The sequence below is a fragment of the Micromesistius poutassou genome, assembly GCF_964030765.1.
Source record: "Micromesistius poutassou genome assembly, chromosome: 17".
In the NCBI taxonomy this organism is placed as follows: Eukaryota; Metazoa; Chordata; class Actinopteri; order Gadiformes; family Gadidae; genus Micromesistius; species Micromesistius poutassou.
The window spans coordinates 12,554,507-12,567,080 of NC_140287.1; the positions used below are offsets into that span (position 1 = coordinate 12,554,507).

General features: G+C 43.3%; 1 protein-coding gene across 2 annotated transcripts; it reads right to left on the reverse strand.

Annotated features, from left to right (window-relative positions):
* Nucleotides 1-14: 14 nt before the first annotated feature.
* On the reverse strand, nucleotides 15-10,087 carry atg9a (ATG9 autophagy related 9 homolog A). Of its 2 annotated transcripts, none has more exons than XM_084481952.1 (20): nucleotides 9,973-10,087; nucleotides 9,617-9,679; nucleotides 9,275-9,420; nucleotides 9,131-9,174; nucleotides 8,967-9,031; nucleotides 8,522-8,671; nucleotides 8,051-8,192; nucleotides 7,552-7,692; nucleotides 7,204-7,324; nucleotides 6,338-6,513; nucleotides 5,907-6,029; nucleotides 5,288-5,475; nucleotides 4,809-4,962; nucleotides 4,229-4,408; nucleotides 3,660-3,869; nucleotides 3,075-3,307; nucleotides 2,688-2,805; nucleotides 2,032-2,305; nucleotides 1,627-1,772; nucleotides 15-1,120 (listed from the first exon to the last, which is right to left on the reverse strand). In XM_084481952.1, the coding sequence occupies exons 3-20, from the start codon at nucleotides 9,375-9,377 to the stop codon at nucleotides 1,112-1,114; spliced, it is 2,577 nt and encodes an 858-aa protein (XP_084338078.1). In that variant the 5' UTR covers nucleotides 9,378-9,420; nucleotides 9,617-9,679; nucleotides 9,973-10,087; the 3' UTR covers nucleotides 15-1,111. The 2 variants fall into 2 exon arrangements, with proteins under 2 accessions (XP_084338078.1, XP_084338079.1); XM_084481953.1 differs by having other exon boundaries at nucleotides 9,948-10,077.
* Between the last annotated feature and the right edge of the window lie 2,487 nt (nucleotides 10,088-12,574).

A 12,574-nucleotide genomic window follows, 5' to 3' on the forward strand; every position in this document is an offset into this window, starting at 1 on the left:
ACAAAAACACGAAATGGAGTTAGAATGCATTTTATTTTACATCGTAGCTTAATTTTCTGTATCTTCTAGTCCATAAACCATGACCATCTGTTGCTCTGAGAATCCAGTAAAATAACAAATAACAATCTTCAATTATATTTTCAACATACACACAACTATTGCCATAACTTCAATATATGATTTTACAACTGTACAAAATGGTAATTTACAGAAATTGTATAAAACAATAATTTCACTTAAACCCATTCCACATTTTCCCATATTTGTGAAATAACCCGCCTTCACTCACTTAACATGAGCTAAGAAACATTTCAAGAAAAAAATTAAATAAAAAAAAAACTGCCACAGCCCCATTATATAAAAGAACATGCTTCAAACATAGATACAATTAAAACAAAATCTAGAATATTTAGATTTACCAAATGCATTCTTTATTTTAGCACTAATGACTTACTGAGAGAACATTCCCGTGGTGAGTAGATGTGTCTATAGATGTGAGCTTATTGATGTGTAAGTGTGATGCAATGCATGGGCCTACATCATGCACTAATGGACGGAATAGTCTGGATGTGGCAGCTCTGCATGCATTAATCAGCCCCTGTTTTGAATACTGAAAGTCAGTTCAACAAGAAACAAAACCAAAAGAATTCACAGAAAACCAGTTTGAGCGCAATAAATATTAAGATAGCGTGCGTGTATGTCTGTGGTATGGTCGTGTTTTTTTTTTATTGTTTTGAAATAAATTAGGTAATATTCTATCCCTTTTCATTTTAAGTGTCATTTACAAAGTTCTGAACATGGCTTACTCATGTATGATTACATGGATGAAGGTGATAGGCGGTGAATTTAAATTATAGATGTACATCTCTATATATAGATATATACACACACATACACACTCACAATTAATCTGTACACTGCGTGACTTGATTAATAGTGTCATAACAGGAAGGCTGTACAGGTTATGGTTTGTATTTGTAAAATGGCACACCCTGTCTTGTACTTGACAAAACAATGTTTAAGGTGCAAATGAGGCGTTCATCTTGAAAGAGTGTGAGTGAGTGAGAAAGTGAGTGAATGCGTGTGCACACTGCATCTTCACGAGGCACAGCTACGTCACCTTTAAACAAGAGACAGAAACAGGAGAATTAAATGCACGTTCACATTGCTGCTTCCCTCCTTTTTTGCAGACGGCAGGAAAATGTATGCTGTGTAATACCAGGTCCTTAACTATTCCTGAAATGACTTATCTCCTAAAACCTAATCCCCATAAAAAGAATACCTACAAAGGGTTTGAAACAGTGTAATGGACAGAGTAAACGTTGGTGTATAACTTTCTGTGCGCATCAGTCATGAAGCTTACTACCTAGCCAGCCTTTTCTAAAGGGTTTACCGTTCAATTCACCTTTCCAATGATTACAGTTGTCAAAAGACAAAGCAATATACATATTTGCCCTTTGGTGGTTCCAAAGCGTCTTACAACACTGTGGGGGCATATTTTCTTATCATGGGTGGCCCCCGGCAGGAATCAATCAGACAGTAGACACAGATGGCCCGAGCTCTGATCCAACACTAGCTGAAACGTGACATAGTCCTATGCATGGTCTGTGCATGGTTTGTATTTACCCTGTGTATGTGCGGGGCCACCTCATCCTCTGACCCCTCCTCTGGCACCGGGGTGTGGAGACGCGGGGCCGCCTGTCCGTCCTCGGCCCACCCTCCCATGGGTACCCGGGCTGACCTCACCGCCCTGCCCCCCGCCCCCAGATAGCCTGGCAGACAGAGATAGGGAGAAGGGACGTCCATTAAAAACATGCTGTGACTTTATTCATTCTGCAGAACCGTTGATAGCGGCCTATCAATATTCAAGGTTGTATTGATCGTAACACAAATTAAGATCAAGTGAGATTCATTATCATGACGAGAATATAATTACTCATCGGTGATAGTCAGTAGTCAAACTGCAGACATCGCAAAGCAATAGCCAACCTCAAAAGAGATGTATTAGACTAACTTGACCTCGGCTGTTACCTGTGCTACCGCTCCCTCCATACTGTTGGTGCCCACCCCGCTGAAACGTCGCCCCCTCGTGGCCAGAGCCGGAACTGCCGGCGACTGAAGCCGAGGCGGGGATGGCGCTGGGACTGGGAGCCGCGCTGGGGAAGGTTTGCGAGCGGGGGAAGTTCCTCAGGTGAGCCTTGGTGTCGCTCCGCACCTCGTCCACCATGCTGTCGCTGCTGTCGTCGCTGTCCTGCCGGTGCCAGGTGTGGCGGGACAGATCACCGCGGGACTGTTGCTTGTGGCACTGCAGCAGCACACAAGAAGGGGACTCATCGTGAACTTCCTCTCTGGACTCTCTGGATATTTTCAATGATTTGCATTTTGGTCTCATGGTCAAGTACATTTTATTTGCATAGCCCTTAATCACTGATTCAGTCTCAAAGGGCTTCACGTGCCACAAGTGCACACATCAAGCTCTCAAAAGGCCAAGGAAGGACTCCCCAAATCCAAGGGAAAGACTTCATTTCAAGTTGCCATTTGTTGGTGCAATTTGTGGTGTTGTTACAGCAATCTAGCTTATTTAGGTTTATATTTTGCGTTTTATTCTAATCTGTTTCTGGAACACTGCTGAGCACTAATGCACTTTGGTTAGTTTTCATGACATTTGAATAAGTTTGACTGCTCACCTCATGCATGTAAAGCGCATGGATGCTCATCTCTGTGGAGGCGTACTCTGATAGGACCATGCTGGTCATCTGACCCTCCCACACACTGCTGCCTGAGCTGACCGTCCTGGCATCAGTGCTGAACGAGGCCCGGGGAGAAAAGCAGATAAGATAATACTTACCTCAAAAAAATCCACTACAATATGCAATTTTGAAACTATCAAATGTCATTGTATTACAGTGGTAAAAAGAAGTGGACCTTTAGATTCCTAACAAATTAGCGATCTACGGTTACGGTTAAGTCAAAAAGTTCACTTAATGTCTAACTATGTGATAATCAAGTTAACCATGTATATGAGCAGGGGGAAAGTGTGAAGCCATGAGGCCTGGAAGGAAACGAGCTCCTACCCGGAGCCCCCCATCGTCCTGCTGACAGAGGAGGCGTGGCCCACAGCTCTGTGGGCGGTGCTCATGCTGCCTCTCAAGTGCAGGCTGGAGCTGATTGGGGAGAGGGAGCGCAGGGCCGACACCCCCTCGCCCAGCCCGGCCACACCCTGGTTGGTGAGCGAGCAGTCGCGGCCGAAGTGGACGGATCCCAGTGCGGTGGGACCGCCCAGCAGGTTGGCGACCAGACTCCTGGGCTGAAAGAATCGGAAGTAGACAACAGCAAAAAAGCATTTTTAGTACTCATGACAGTGACCATTGATCTGTTTTACACAAGCATCTCTAAACTCTCCTTTTTCCTACCGGTGATTAGTGCCCAACGTAAATCGATCATGTGGCCTTTTATCTAGCCAGCCTTTTCTTACGGATCATAGTTGAATTAACCTTTTTTTGTTTACTAGTCAAACCAATCAATATATGCATCGATGCACTCAATTTTAGAACATGAAATTACTGCAGAGTACAGCTATCATTCATCGATTTTTCAAAACTATTCCTGAATTTCCCATAGGTGATTGATAAAGTGAATTGGATCCTCTCTGCTCGTACCTCGGAGGTGGAGATGGAGTTGAGCACGTCCCCGGATGCCCCGCCCACCTCCCTGTGGACCTTCTCCTTCAGCTGGCTGATGAAGTGGGTGGTCTCCTGGGGAGGCTGCCACTGAGGGTTGGTGATGGCAAAGTGCATCAGGGACAGCTCCGTCTTGCCGTCCTCTGCCTGCTGGTAGATGGAGGCCTCGGTCTTCCCTGCCGACATCCACTGAGAGAGAGAGAGAGCGAGAGAGAGCGAGAGAGAGAGAGAGAGAGAGAGAGATGTAATTTAATTAAATCAATGTAATGTGATTCACCCTCCTCAGGCATTATTCAGTACATCTTCTTGCATTTCATTTTGAGGACAGCAGAGAGAATGTCTGAAAAATACATTCTATCCTTTTCGAAGTTGCTACCTTCCCAAGTACATTCCATGTACTTGGGATTTTCATTCAGACTTAAGGGTTTGTGCCAAACACAGGGTATTGTGCCAAACGTGAGCCAAGTGATGCCTCTTCAGAGAGCAATAAGAAGCAGAAATTGCGAAACTCTTTTTGTATGTGTGTGTGTCTGAAGTACTCCTCTTACCGCAGGGTGCCCGTGCTGCCTGATGTCCATCTGGGCGAAGGAGCAGGTGTCGCCCACGCCCACCACTTCCACGGTGAAGTTCCTGAAGAAGTCGATGATCTCCAGGGACTTCCTGCGCAGGCTGAAGATGAGGATGAAGGGCGTCACCACGGGACTGATCAGCTCCTCCAGGATGAACACCTGTACCCATGGGTCCAGAGGAGAACATATATTTAATTTTTTGAGAGATGAAAGTGCTTTTTGGATTTGGGAACTGTATTTCTTTTGTTATTGTGCACTTTTTTAGACTTTTTTTGTTGGCTTGATATGCCTTGTTTGAAATGAATGAATATGAATAAGGCACTTTCGTTCATTTTGGAAAAAGGTTTTCAAGAGTTCACTGAGTGCACAGTGACCAATTTAGGCAATCTGGAAATAACATGCAGATAATTTTTTTATTTTTTCAGTCTACCAATATTTTCTTTGGTTAACTACAGCCCTACATATAAGACCACAGATTTAAGGTTTGAGAGGAAAGAAATTCAGGGAAAATCTGAGCCAATGCACAAAGCCATCAGCACACCGTTGTACTGGTACTTACAGCTTTGTACTGGAAGAGCTGGGAGAACTGGTCACGGGTCTCATATCGGTGTGCGTTGCCCTGCCAGTGGTCAGGCATGTAGTGGATGTGAGCCAGGATCACCCTCAGCAGCTGCTCAGGGCAGAACACCATGTGTTTATCAGGGATGAACGACCTGAGAGAGCGAGAGCGAGAGAGAGAGAGAGAGAGAGAGAGAGAGAGAGACTCTGGGTTAGGTTAAAGGTCTAAAGGTTATATAGAAGAAGTAATATAATATCAGTATTTATAACAATTAAAACCCACCCCTCTCTCACGTGAAATGTAAAACATAACCAACACACAACAGAATCAACACAAAGGATGACTCCATTACAGATGAATTACAGATAGGTAAGAGGTACAGGTACGAGATATGGAGTCTACCAGCTAAACAGAACCACAGGCACAAGCAGGCTAAGGACATGGGGGTTTACTAGCCGCGTCTCCTCTGTGCTGCCCACCTGCAGACGGTCACGCAGACCCCCAGCAGCGTGATGGAGGAGAGGACGTGCTCCACCGCCAGCACATCCTCGTCGTAGATGGTCAGGGCGATGAGCACGGCCAGCAGGGAGCCGGCGAAGAACGCCACATTCTTCGCCACCACCGTCAGCAGCGGCGACAGGAAGCAGTTCATGTACTTGGAGGAAGGCTTTTGAGGGAGGGGGGAATGATGTCATTTGAAATCAATAAGGGTTTAGAGAACAACAGAATGTGTGCAAGTTGCATAGTGTCCTAATACCACCTGCTATGTACTAGCTGTTGTGGCTCTTGGCTACAGTGTTGCTATACTATCCAAATACCATTGGTAGAGAAATAATCATGCTCTACATGTTAAAGCAATGTACACCTCTCTACCTCTAATTTTGTATAATTGTGTGTGGAATTAAACAAACAAGAAGGCATAAAGACAAGACCAAACTGGACACGACTAAAATCAATGAGTCAGCCAGTGTCATCAAACGTATTCTGTTCTTATTTAAAGAACAGTACTTCCTCTTCTATTGCAAGCAACAGTACGCTCTGTCCCATTATTTTCAGTGAACATGTGACCCATGTGACAAAAGGAGGTGGAAGTTGTACCTTGTATCCCTTACTGAGTCGGGACATGAGCTCGTGGTCCAGCTCGTTGAAGTGCCGCAGGTAACAGCGGCCGTACAGAGACCAGCACCGTGCGCCCAGAGAACCCGGCTCACGTTTGATCACCTACGCAACACATAGGTGACACATACAGAGTGTTAATACAGTTAATGCAGTATTAACAATACAGTTAATACACTAACCAAACATAATGATCATATTAATAGAATTGGAAAGATCAATATTTATGATAAATGTTGTCACTTGTTGTGCATGTTCACGGTTGCTTTTTGCATCTTATTTTCTCCGTATTGGATCATGTTTCAAGTCTAAATAGCAGCTCAGAATTTGACAATTTAATATCAGATAATCACAAGAAATGTTGAACACATGAATAACTCTTTGTGTGCGTGTGTGTGCATGCGTTTGCTCACCTCGGTATAGCTGAAGAAAGCGTAGAGAATCTGCCACACCAGGATGACGGGGCAGAGCAGCAGGTTAGCGATGCCGATCCACAGTATGCGGGACGCCAGCCGGTCGGCCAGCTCCTGCCTGTTGCCTCCCCGCTTGTACTCCGTTTTCAGGCTCCACTCGTTCCCAAACAGAGATCCTGGAGGGAAAGCCATGAGCAGGATGTTTCAGTGATGTATGTTGTTATCGCACAGGCCATTTACTGTGACGAAAACCCCAATGGTGGTAGAAATCTGCCGTTGCATGTGTGACGCTTTAGTCTCAAGCTACTGCTGGTTGTGTTGTTTATGTGAGTGTAGGTATGTGTGCGCTCACTGGTTTCTGTTGATGTGTCTGTTGTGGTTTGGAGAGAGGATGATGCAGATGAGACCCCCCTGCACACAGGTGGGTCCGATAGCACCTAAGTGGAACAGCTCTCGCTCTAATCTGGCCTGACCACACATATCTTTTTGTGTTAACATGTAAAATAGGTAGTACACTGCTAAGACTGTAAAGATTCATACGAGTGCTTATGGAAGAGCCGAAGAGGCATTGTCATAAACAACCATGATGGCTACCGCTGATGTGTCAACGCTGTGATTGGTGGGAGGTCCATCAAATTGCGTCAAGTGGCATTTTGGTCTGTGGTGTAGATAACACCCCTTAGAAATCTAAAATGAACTGAGAGGTTCCAGACTCATACGCATTTGCAAATTGGTCTGGCAATTTCAGGCTAACACTGTTTTGCATCCCTGTCAAATTATGATTATTTTCTTGTTGCGACCTTGGGCTGGGTCGTAATACAATTATTTGAAATTGTTTTGATTTACAACCGTAGACTGACACCCACCTGGTCCCCAAAAGAAAATGAGCTCAAAGTTGTACTTGAGGCCGCGTGTGTAGAACACACACTCTCCCAACAAGGGAGGCCGGAATCGCATAGGCAGTAGAGATTTATTCACCATGGCAACCTACAGAGACAGGAAGAGATGGGTTCACAGGTGGTGTTAATCTCTATCTCAGAGAGAGAAAGAGTACCACTGGGTTTTGCATGATTATATGATAATTGTCACTAGATGCATTAAAAACAGATATGAAACATCAAAAAAGTCATTGAGACTATTCGAAAAAGAAGGAAAGAAAGAAGAAAGAAAGAAAGAAAGAGAGAGAATGCTTGAATTTGAATTGAGTCAGACACCATGTAGTTCTTGAAGCGGAGGATGCGATGGTATATGTCCAGTTCGCTCAGCTCTTTCTTGTGGATGCAGATCTGGTGTTCTTTCTGGATCTCCACGATACGTGCCTGAACCTCCTGCCACGTCACGTAAGGCAGCTCAGACTGTCAAAGAAAAAGCACATTCATCATGTTTTATTTTTTTGCTTAGCATTGAATGCTCTTTTTTAGGAGCTCACACAGCACAAACCTGACCTCAAATGCATAGATTTACAGGCAGGAGGATACCTATGTGAACATGGGGGGTAGGGGGGGACCTGCAAACTACACACAAAAAGGATTCCTTTTTGGATCTAACTCATAACCTTCTGACATTGCGGCAACAGTGCTAACCCCTGAGCAAATCACTTTTTTATACAAGTTTATATCATTGTAATGCATTGTCTAATGGATATGACCCCTAAAGCGCTAATAAAAAACCCATCTCAACATGCTAACGTGGTTAAGTTCAGTTAACTCTCACCATGGTCATTTTCAGGGCGTTGGTGTAAAAGGAGCGAATCTCCCAGTAGCAACAGATGTTGTAGATGAACTTGACCAGGCGATGCAGCCAGAAAATGCCCGATATGATCAGCACAAAAATCACAAAGGCATTGTCTCGGATTCTGGAGGAGGCAAAGATATTTTAAGTTAATAATATGTAACATGTAAGATGTATGCCAAATATATTTAAGTTTTAAGTAAGTAAAGCTAGCAAGCAAGACACATAACCCTTTCCTGTGCCTTAATGACTTGTATGGCTCTTTAGATAAATGCCTCAGGAAAATGACTAAATAGAAACATACTAAATATATTTGATGTGTTCTTTTTCAATTCTACATGCCACAATCGCCATGCTTAAGACAGGCTAAGCCATTAAAACACAGTATCTAGTGTCTACAGCCAGCTTCATAGCTGTAGTCGAGAGACCCCCCCCATCCCGCCCGCCTCTTACCGGGCGCTGCAGACTTCTACAGGGAGGAAGGCGTCGGGCAGGGTGACCTTGGAGGAGTCGGTGTGGTTCACAAACTTGTTGGCGAAGAGGATGTCATAGTCGACACAGTTAGCCAGGAACACAGTGAAGCCCACCACAAACAGCAGCTGACTGTGAGTGGGTAGTGAGAGAGAGACAGAGTGAGAGAGAGAGAGAGAGAGAGAGAGAGAGAGAGGAGACAGAATGAGGGAAAAAGGAAGAACTCCCAGCCGAAAGGCACTAGGTTAGATCCCCAATGTCCAAAGCCTCCCTTTAGGCATCCTTGAGCAAATGTCTCCTTCAATAAATAAATAGTGAAAAATACAATGATTATCGCTGATCACTTTATCAATAACGGTAGAACAAGGCCTCTATCACCATTTGGAAAAACATAAAAAGTATTTTGTGTACTGTTAATAATACTTACACCAGCTCAAAGATCTCCCCGAGCAGCATACAGGTGAATCCATTCTTCTGGTGCAGGTTATAGACGTGAAGTAAGGTTAAGGTTCTTTCAGAAACCATGTCATTCAGCAAGATTAGAGTTATTATAATATTATGACAGTAAATTATGTAGTTTTCAAAGGATATTCTCTGGAAAAACAGGTCCAGGTTTTCTATATGGTGCCATTGTGCTAAGAGAACAAAACATAAAACAATGCATCATATCATCAATGTGACAGAGGATTTGTGTGTGTGTGTGTGTGTGTGTGTGTGTGTGTGTGTGTGTGTTACATTTGGCTCCTTCGGGCACGTGCACCAGCAGATTCTCCTCCCCAGGAGGTGAATCGCTGTAGGATGCCTCGAGACGCTGGTACTCGGTGTCAAAGTGCGCCATCCCGACCACAGCTTCAGTCGCGCCCAGGAAACCACCCTAGAGGCTGGACCATTGTACAGAATACCAATGAGAAGAAAAGAAAGACATGTGCATGAATATTAACATTGAATTGAAATTTATGTTTAAAAAAATAATAATAATGATTGACTTGGACACGGACGTGAGAATAAGGCGACTGTCCACAATAAATAAATAAATAAACCAATCAATCAATCAATCAATCAATCAACAATATTGACCTCCATTGCAGATCGCTCATTCGTTGCCTTCTCGGGTGTATATCCAACATCTCAAATGAGAGCCTATGGATCAAAGGAAAAGGAAATTAAGCCATCACGCTGTCCACAGCAAAACAAACATGAGATAACGCATTATTTCATACACAAATCACCGAGTCGCCAAGCACGATACGATACGATAAACCCAATCAAAACAAGTAAACCCGCACGCTGTACTGGCTATTATTGACAGCACAACCAATATTATTTGGCTAGCGATAACGTTAGAGATGTTGTTGTCGTGCGTGGAAGCCCAGGCCTACTTCTGTTATACGACATGTCATACACCCACCCCGTGAAACCCCCCGTCTTCTTACTTCAGCGAGATATATTCCACCGTTTACTGAGAAAACCCCAATTTGTTTAATGTTTCTTCACATCCAAATGGTCGTTTTCGATTTCGTTGCGTCAGTGTATCCGGACAAGTCTGTTTCATTTTCTAAACAAACAGCAGGGGAATGTCTGTCACATGATAATGACAGAAACGACATCCAATCAGAGTGCAAGAATTGTTTTGAAGCCAGTGTCAAAGCCAATCATATATATTTAGGGGCGGGATCAAAGGGTACAGTCATCACATTGGATTGGATTCTTTCGTGTCACGCCCATAAAACGACTAATGATGACTCGCAGACAGGTAGGCTGATCAATTGTCTTGTATATCTGAGTATCTGTGAGTATCTAACATTTAGGTCTATTACACGTATTAATATCAACATGAATATTTCACCACTATTACTCGTACTACTTTCCTACACAGGATACTAGTATGAGTAATATAAATAACATATTATATACACAGTGTTGACATTTTTTGAATTTATCAAAAAATATAATTTATTTAAATGCACATCACAACAAACAAACCACTTCCTGCTCATCTCATCTCATCTCATCCCTGGATGACGCCACAAACCCATGGATGGAAATATACATCATTGGCTTCAGTAATTTTATTGATGCCATCCCATGGCATGTAGGCCTATTGCACTTTTACTCCTATTGCGTAGCGTGAATGGGTTTCAGTTCATTGTAATTCTTTGGCACCCAATGACAAAAGCATGTGTAATAAGCAGTGGTGATATATGAAATGATATGATTGTTACTATCCAACATTACACAGCATTGATGATTACTCAATCTCAATCTAAGGCAATCTCAACTGGGCCTAAGTACGGTTGCCTCTTGTACATATAGGTTGCGTATCCGTTCGTGTGCGGCTCATTAGCATCTGTACCGTGGCCTGAGCACACCTCTCCGAAGTGTACTGAGGCCATGGAATCGAACTGTACTTGAGTACGGATGGCGGGCTCACACTAGCCAAACGTACTCGGGCACGGTACAGATGGCCTAGTGTGAGTGCGTCCTAACTCATACCGAAATCTTTGGGAGGGGAGCCAGAATATTTTTTTTGAAGATGCGTGAGATTCATGGATCAAGAGAGGAAAGGGGCCCCGCCCCACAGAGACTGCTTTTGTCTAGGGCCCAGAGTTTTGTGCTACACCCCTGATCCCTATATCACGGTTAACACGCGCTGGAACATCATTTGAGCTCGTCCGCATGGTCATTCACTGCCCCCACATGGTGATCTTCAGTAGTACTTATATTTATCATAAATACTGATATAAATAAATTAGTAAAAGTTAGCCATTAGATTACATTTTTTATTATTAATCATTGTAGCATTCAAATCTTTGTAATCTTCGTTTTATTGAGATTTATCATTTATTTTACAAGAGAGAGGCAACCAAGACAGCAGCAGCATAATACAACACAATAAAACATACAGTGAACAATATACAACACCACATAAAAAACAGCAGAAGCTCTTCCATGCTTAGACACATTAGGCTATATTCTAAAATCAAAATCTGCAAAGGTTAAAAACAGAAGGGGACTAAAACCGTTAAAATAGGGCGGGAAGCAGAGGTTTAATTGTGTTGTTTAATATTAATATGTAATTCTGAGGCTCTGGTGTGACAGATGGTGTTTTATCTGAGCTAAGGTCACTGTCTGTAATGTATGCATGACAACATGGCCTGATCTAGCTAGCCTACATCCTAATATCACCTACACACATACACCACACACACATACTACTTTAGGTTTGGTCATGTTTTGCATCCTTTTGTGTGGTAGCGGTGGTGGTTGTGTAGTCTGGGTGTTTGACTCCTGGCTGTAAGGTACTGGGTTTGACCAATGTCTGACACCTTAGCTGCTCCTCAATGACATGTCTAAAGTCGAAAGAGAGAGAGAGAGAGAGAGAGAGAGAGAGAGAGAGAGAGAGAGAGAGAGAGAGAGAGAGAGAGAGAGAGAGAGAGAGAGAGAGAGAGAGAGAGAGAGAGAGAGAGAGAGGGTCGGGGGGAAAGAGAGGGAGTGAGATTAGCAGGACATCTTATCCATTGATTTAAGTGATTATGTAATTGAATCAGCTTGGTTTAGGATAAGACAATCAATTGTTTTAATCAGATTAAAAAAGCTCTGTACAGTGAAGCATGCCAATTGATAATCCCCCTAACAACTTCCTGTGACAACACAGGAATAAATAATAACAACTATTGTATAACTAAGTATTGAGTCCTTGTGTAAAGGTAAGAGCCTCCAGTGGTAAAAACTGGCAAAAGTTGCTATAAAAATAGTCATAGTCAATCGTCAACCTTTATTTTAGGAGCAGAATAAACATAGTAGTTTATTGTCAGCTGTTTATTTCATCCACAGTTTCATCTATATTCTTGATGTTATCCTATATGCAGCAGGTCCTAATTTGTCTCCTCCTTCATCTTAAATGATCCAGCTCCATTCAGGTTCAGTTGATGAATTACGTGTGTGTGTGTGTGTGTGTGTGTGTGTGTGTGTGTGTGTGTGTGTGTGTGTGTGTGTGTGTGTGTGAGTGTCAGCACCAGACTGTGCATGTATGTT

Bases quoted from the DNA above. Each gene is read 5' to 3' on its own strand.
- atg9a (XM_084481952.1), bottom strand. From the start codon at position 9,377: ATGGCGCACTTTGACACCGAGTACCAGCGTCTCGAGGCATCCTACAGC. The intron at 6,514-7,203 runs GTGGGTGTCAGT...CTTTCCCTCCAG, and splicing joins CATTTTCTTTTGGGGACCAG to GATCTCTGTTTGGGAACGAG. The intron at 2,306-2,687 runs GTGAGCAGTCAA...GTGCTGCTGCAG, and splicing joins ATGCGCTTTACATGCATGAG to TGCCACAAGCAACAGTCCCG.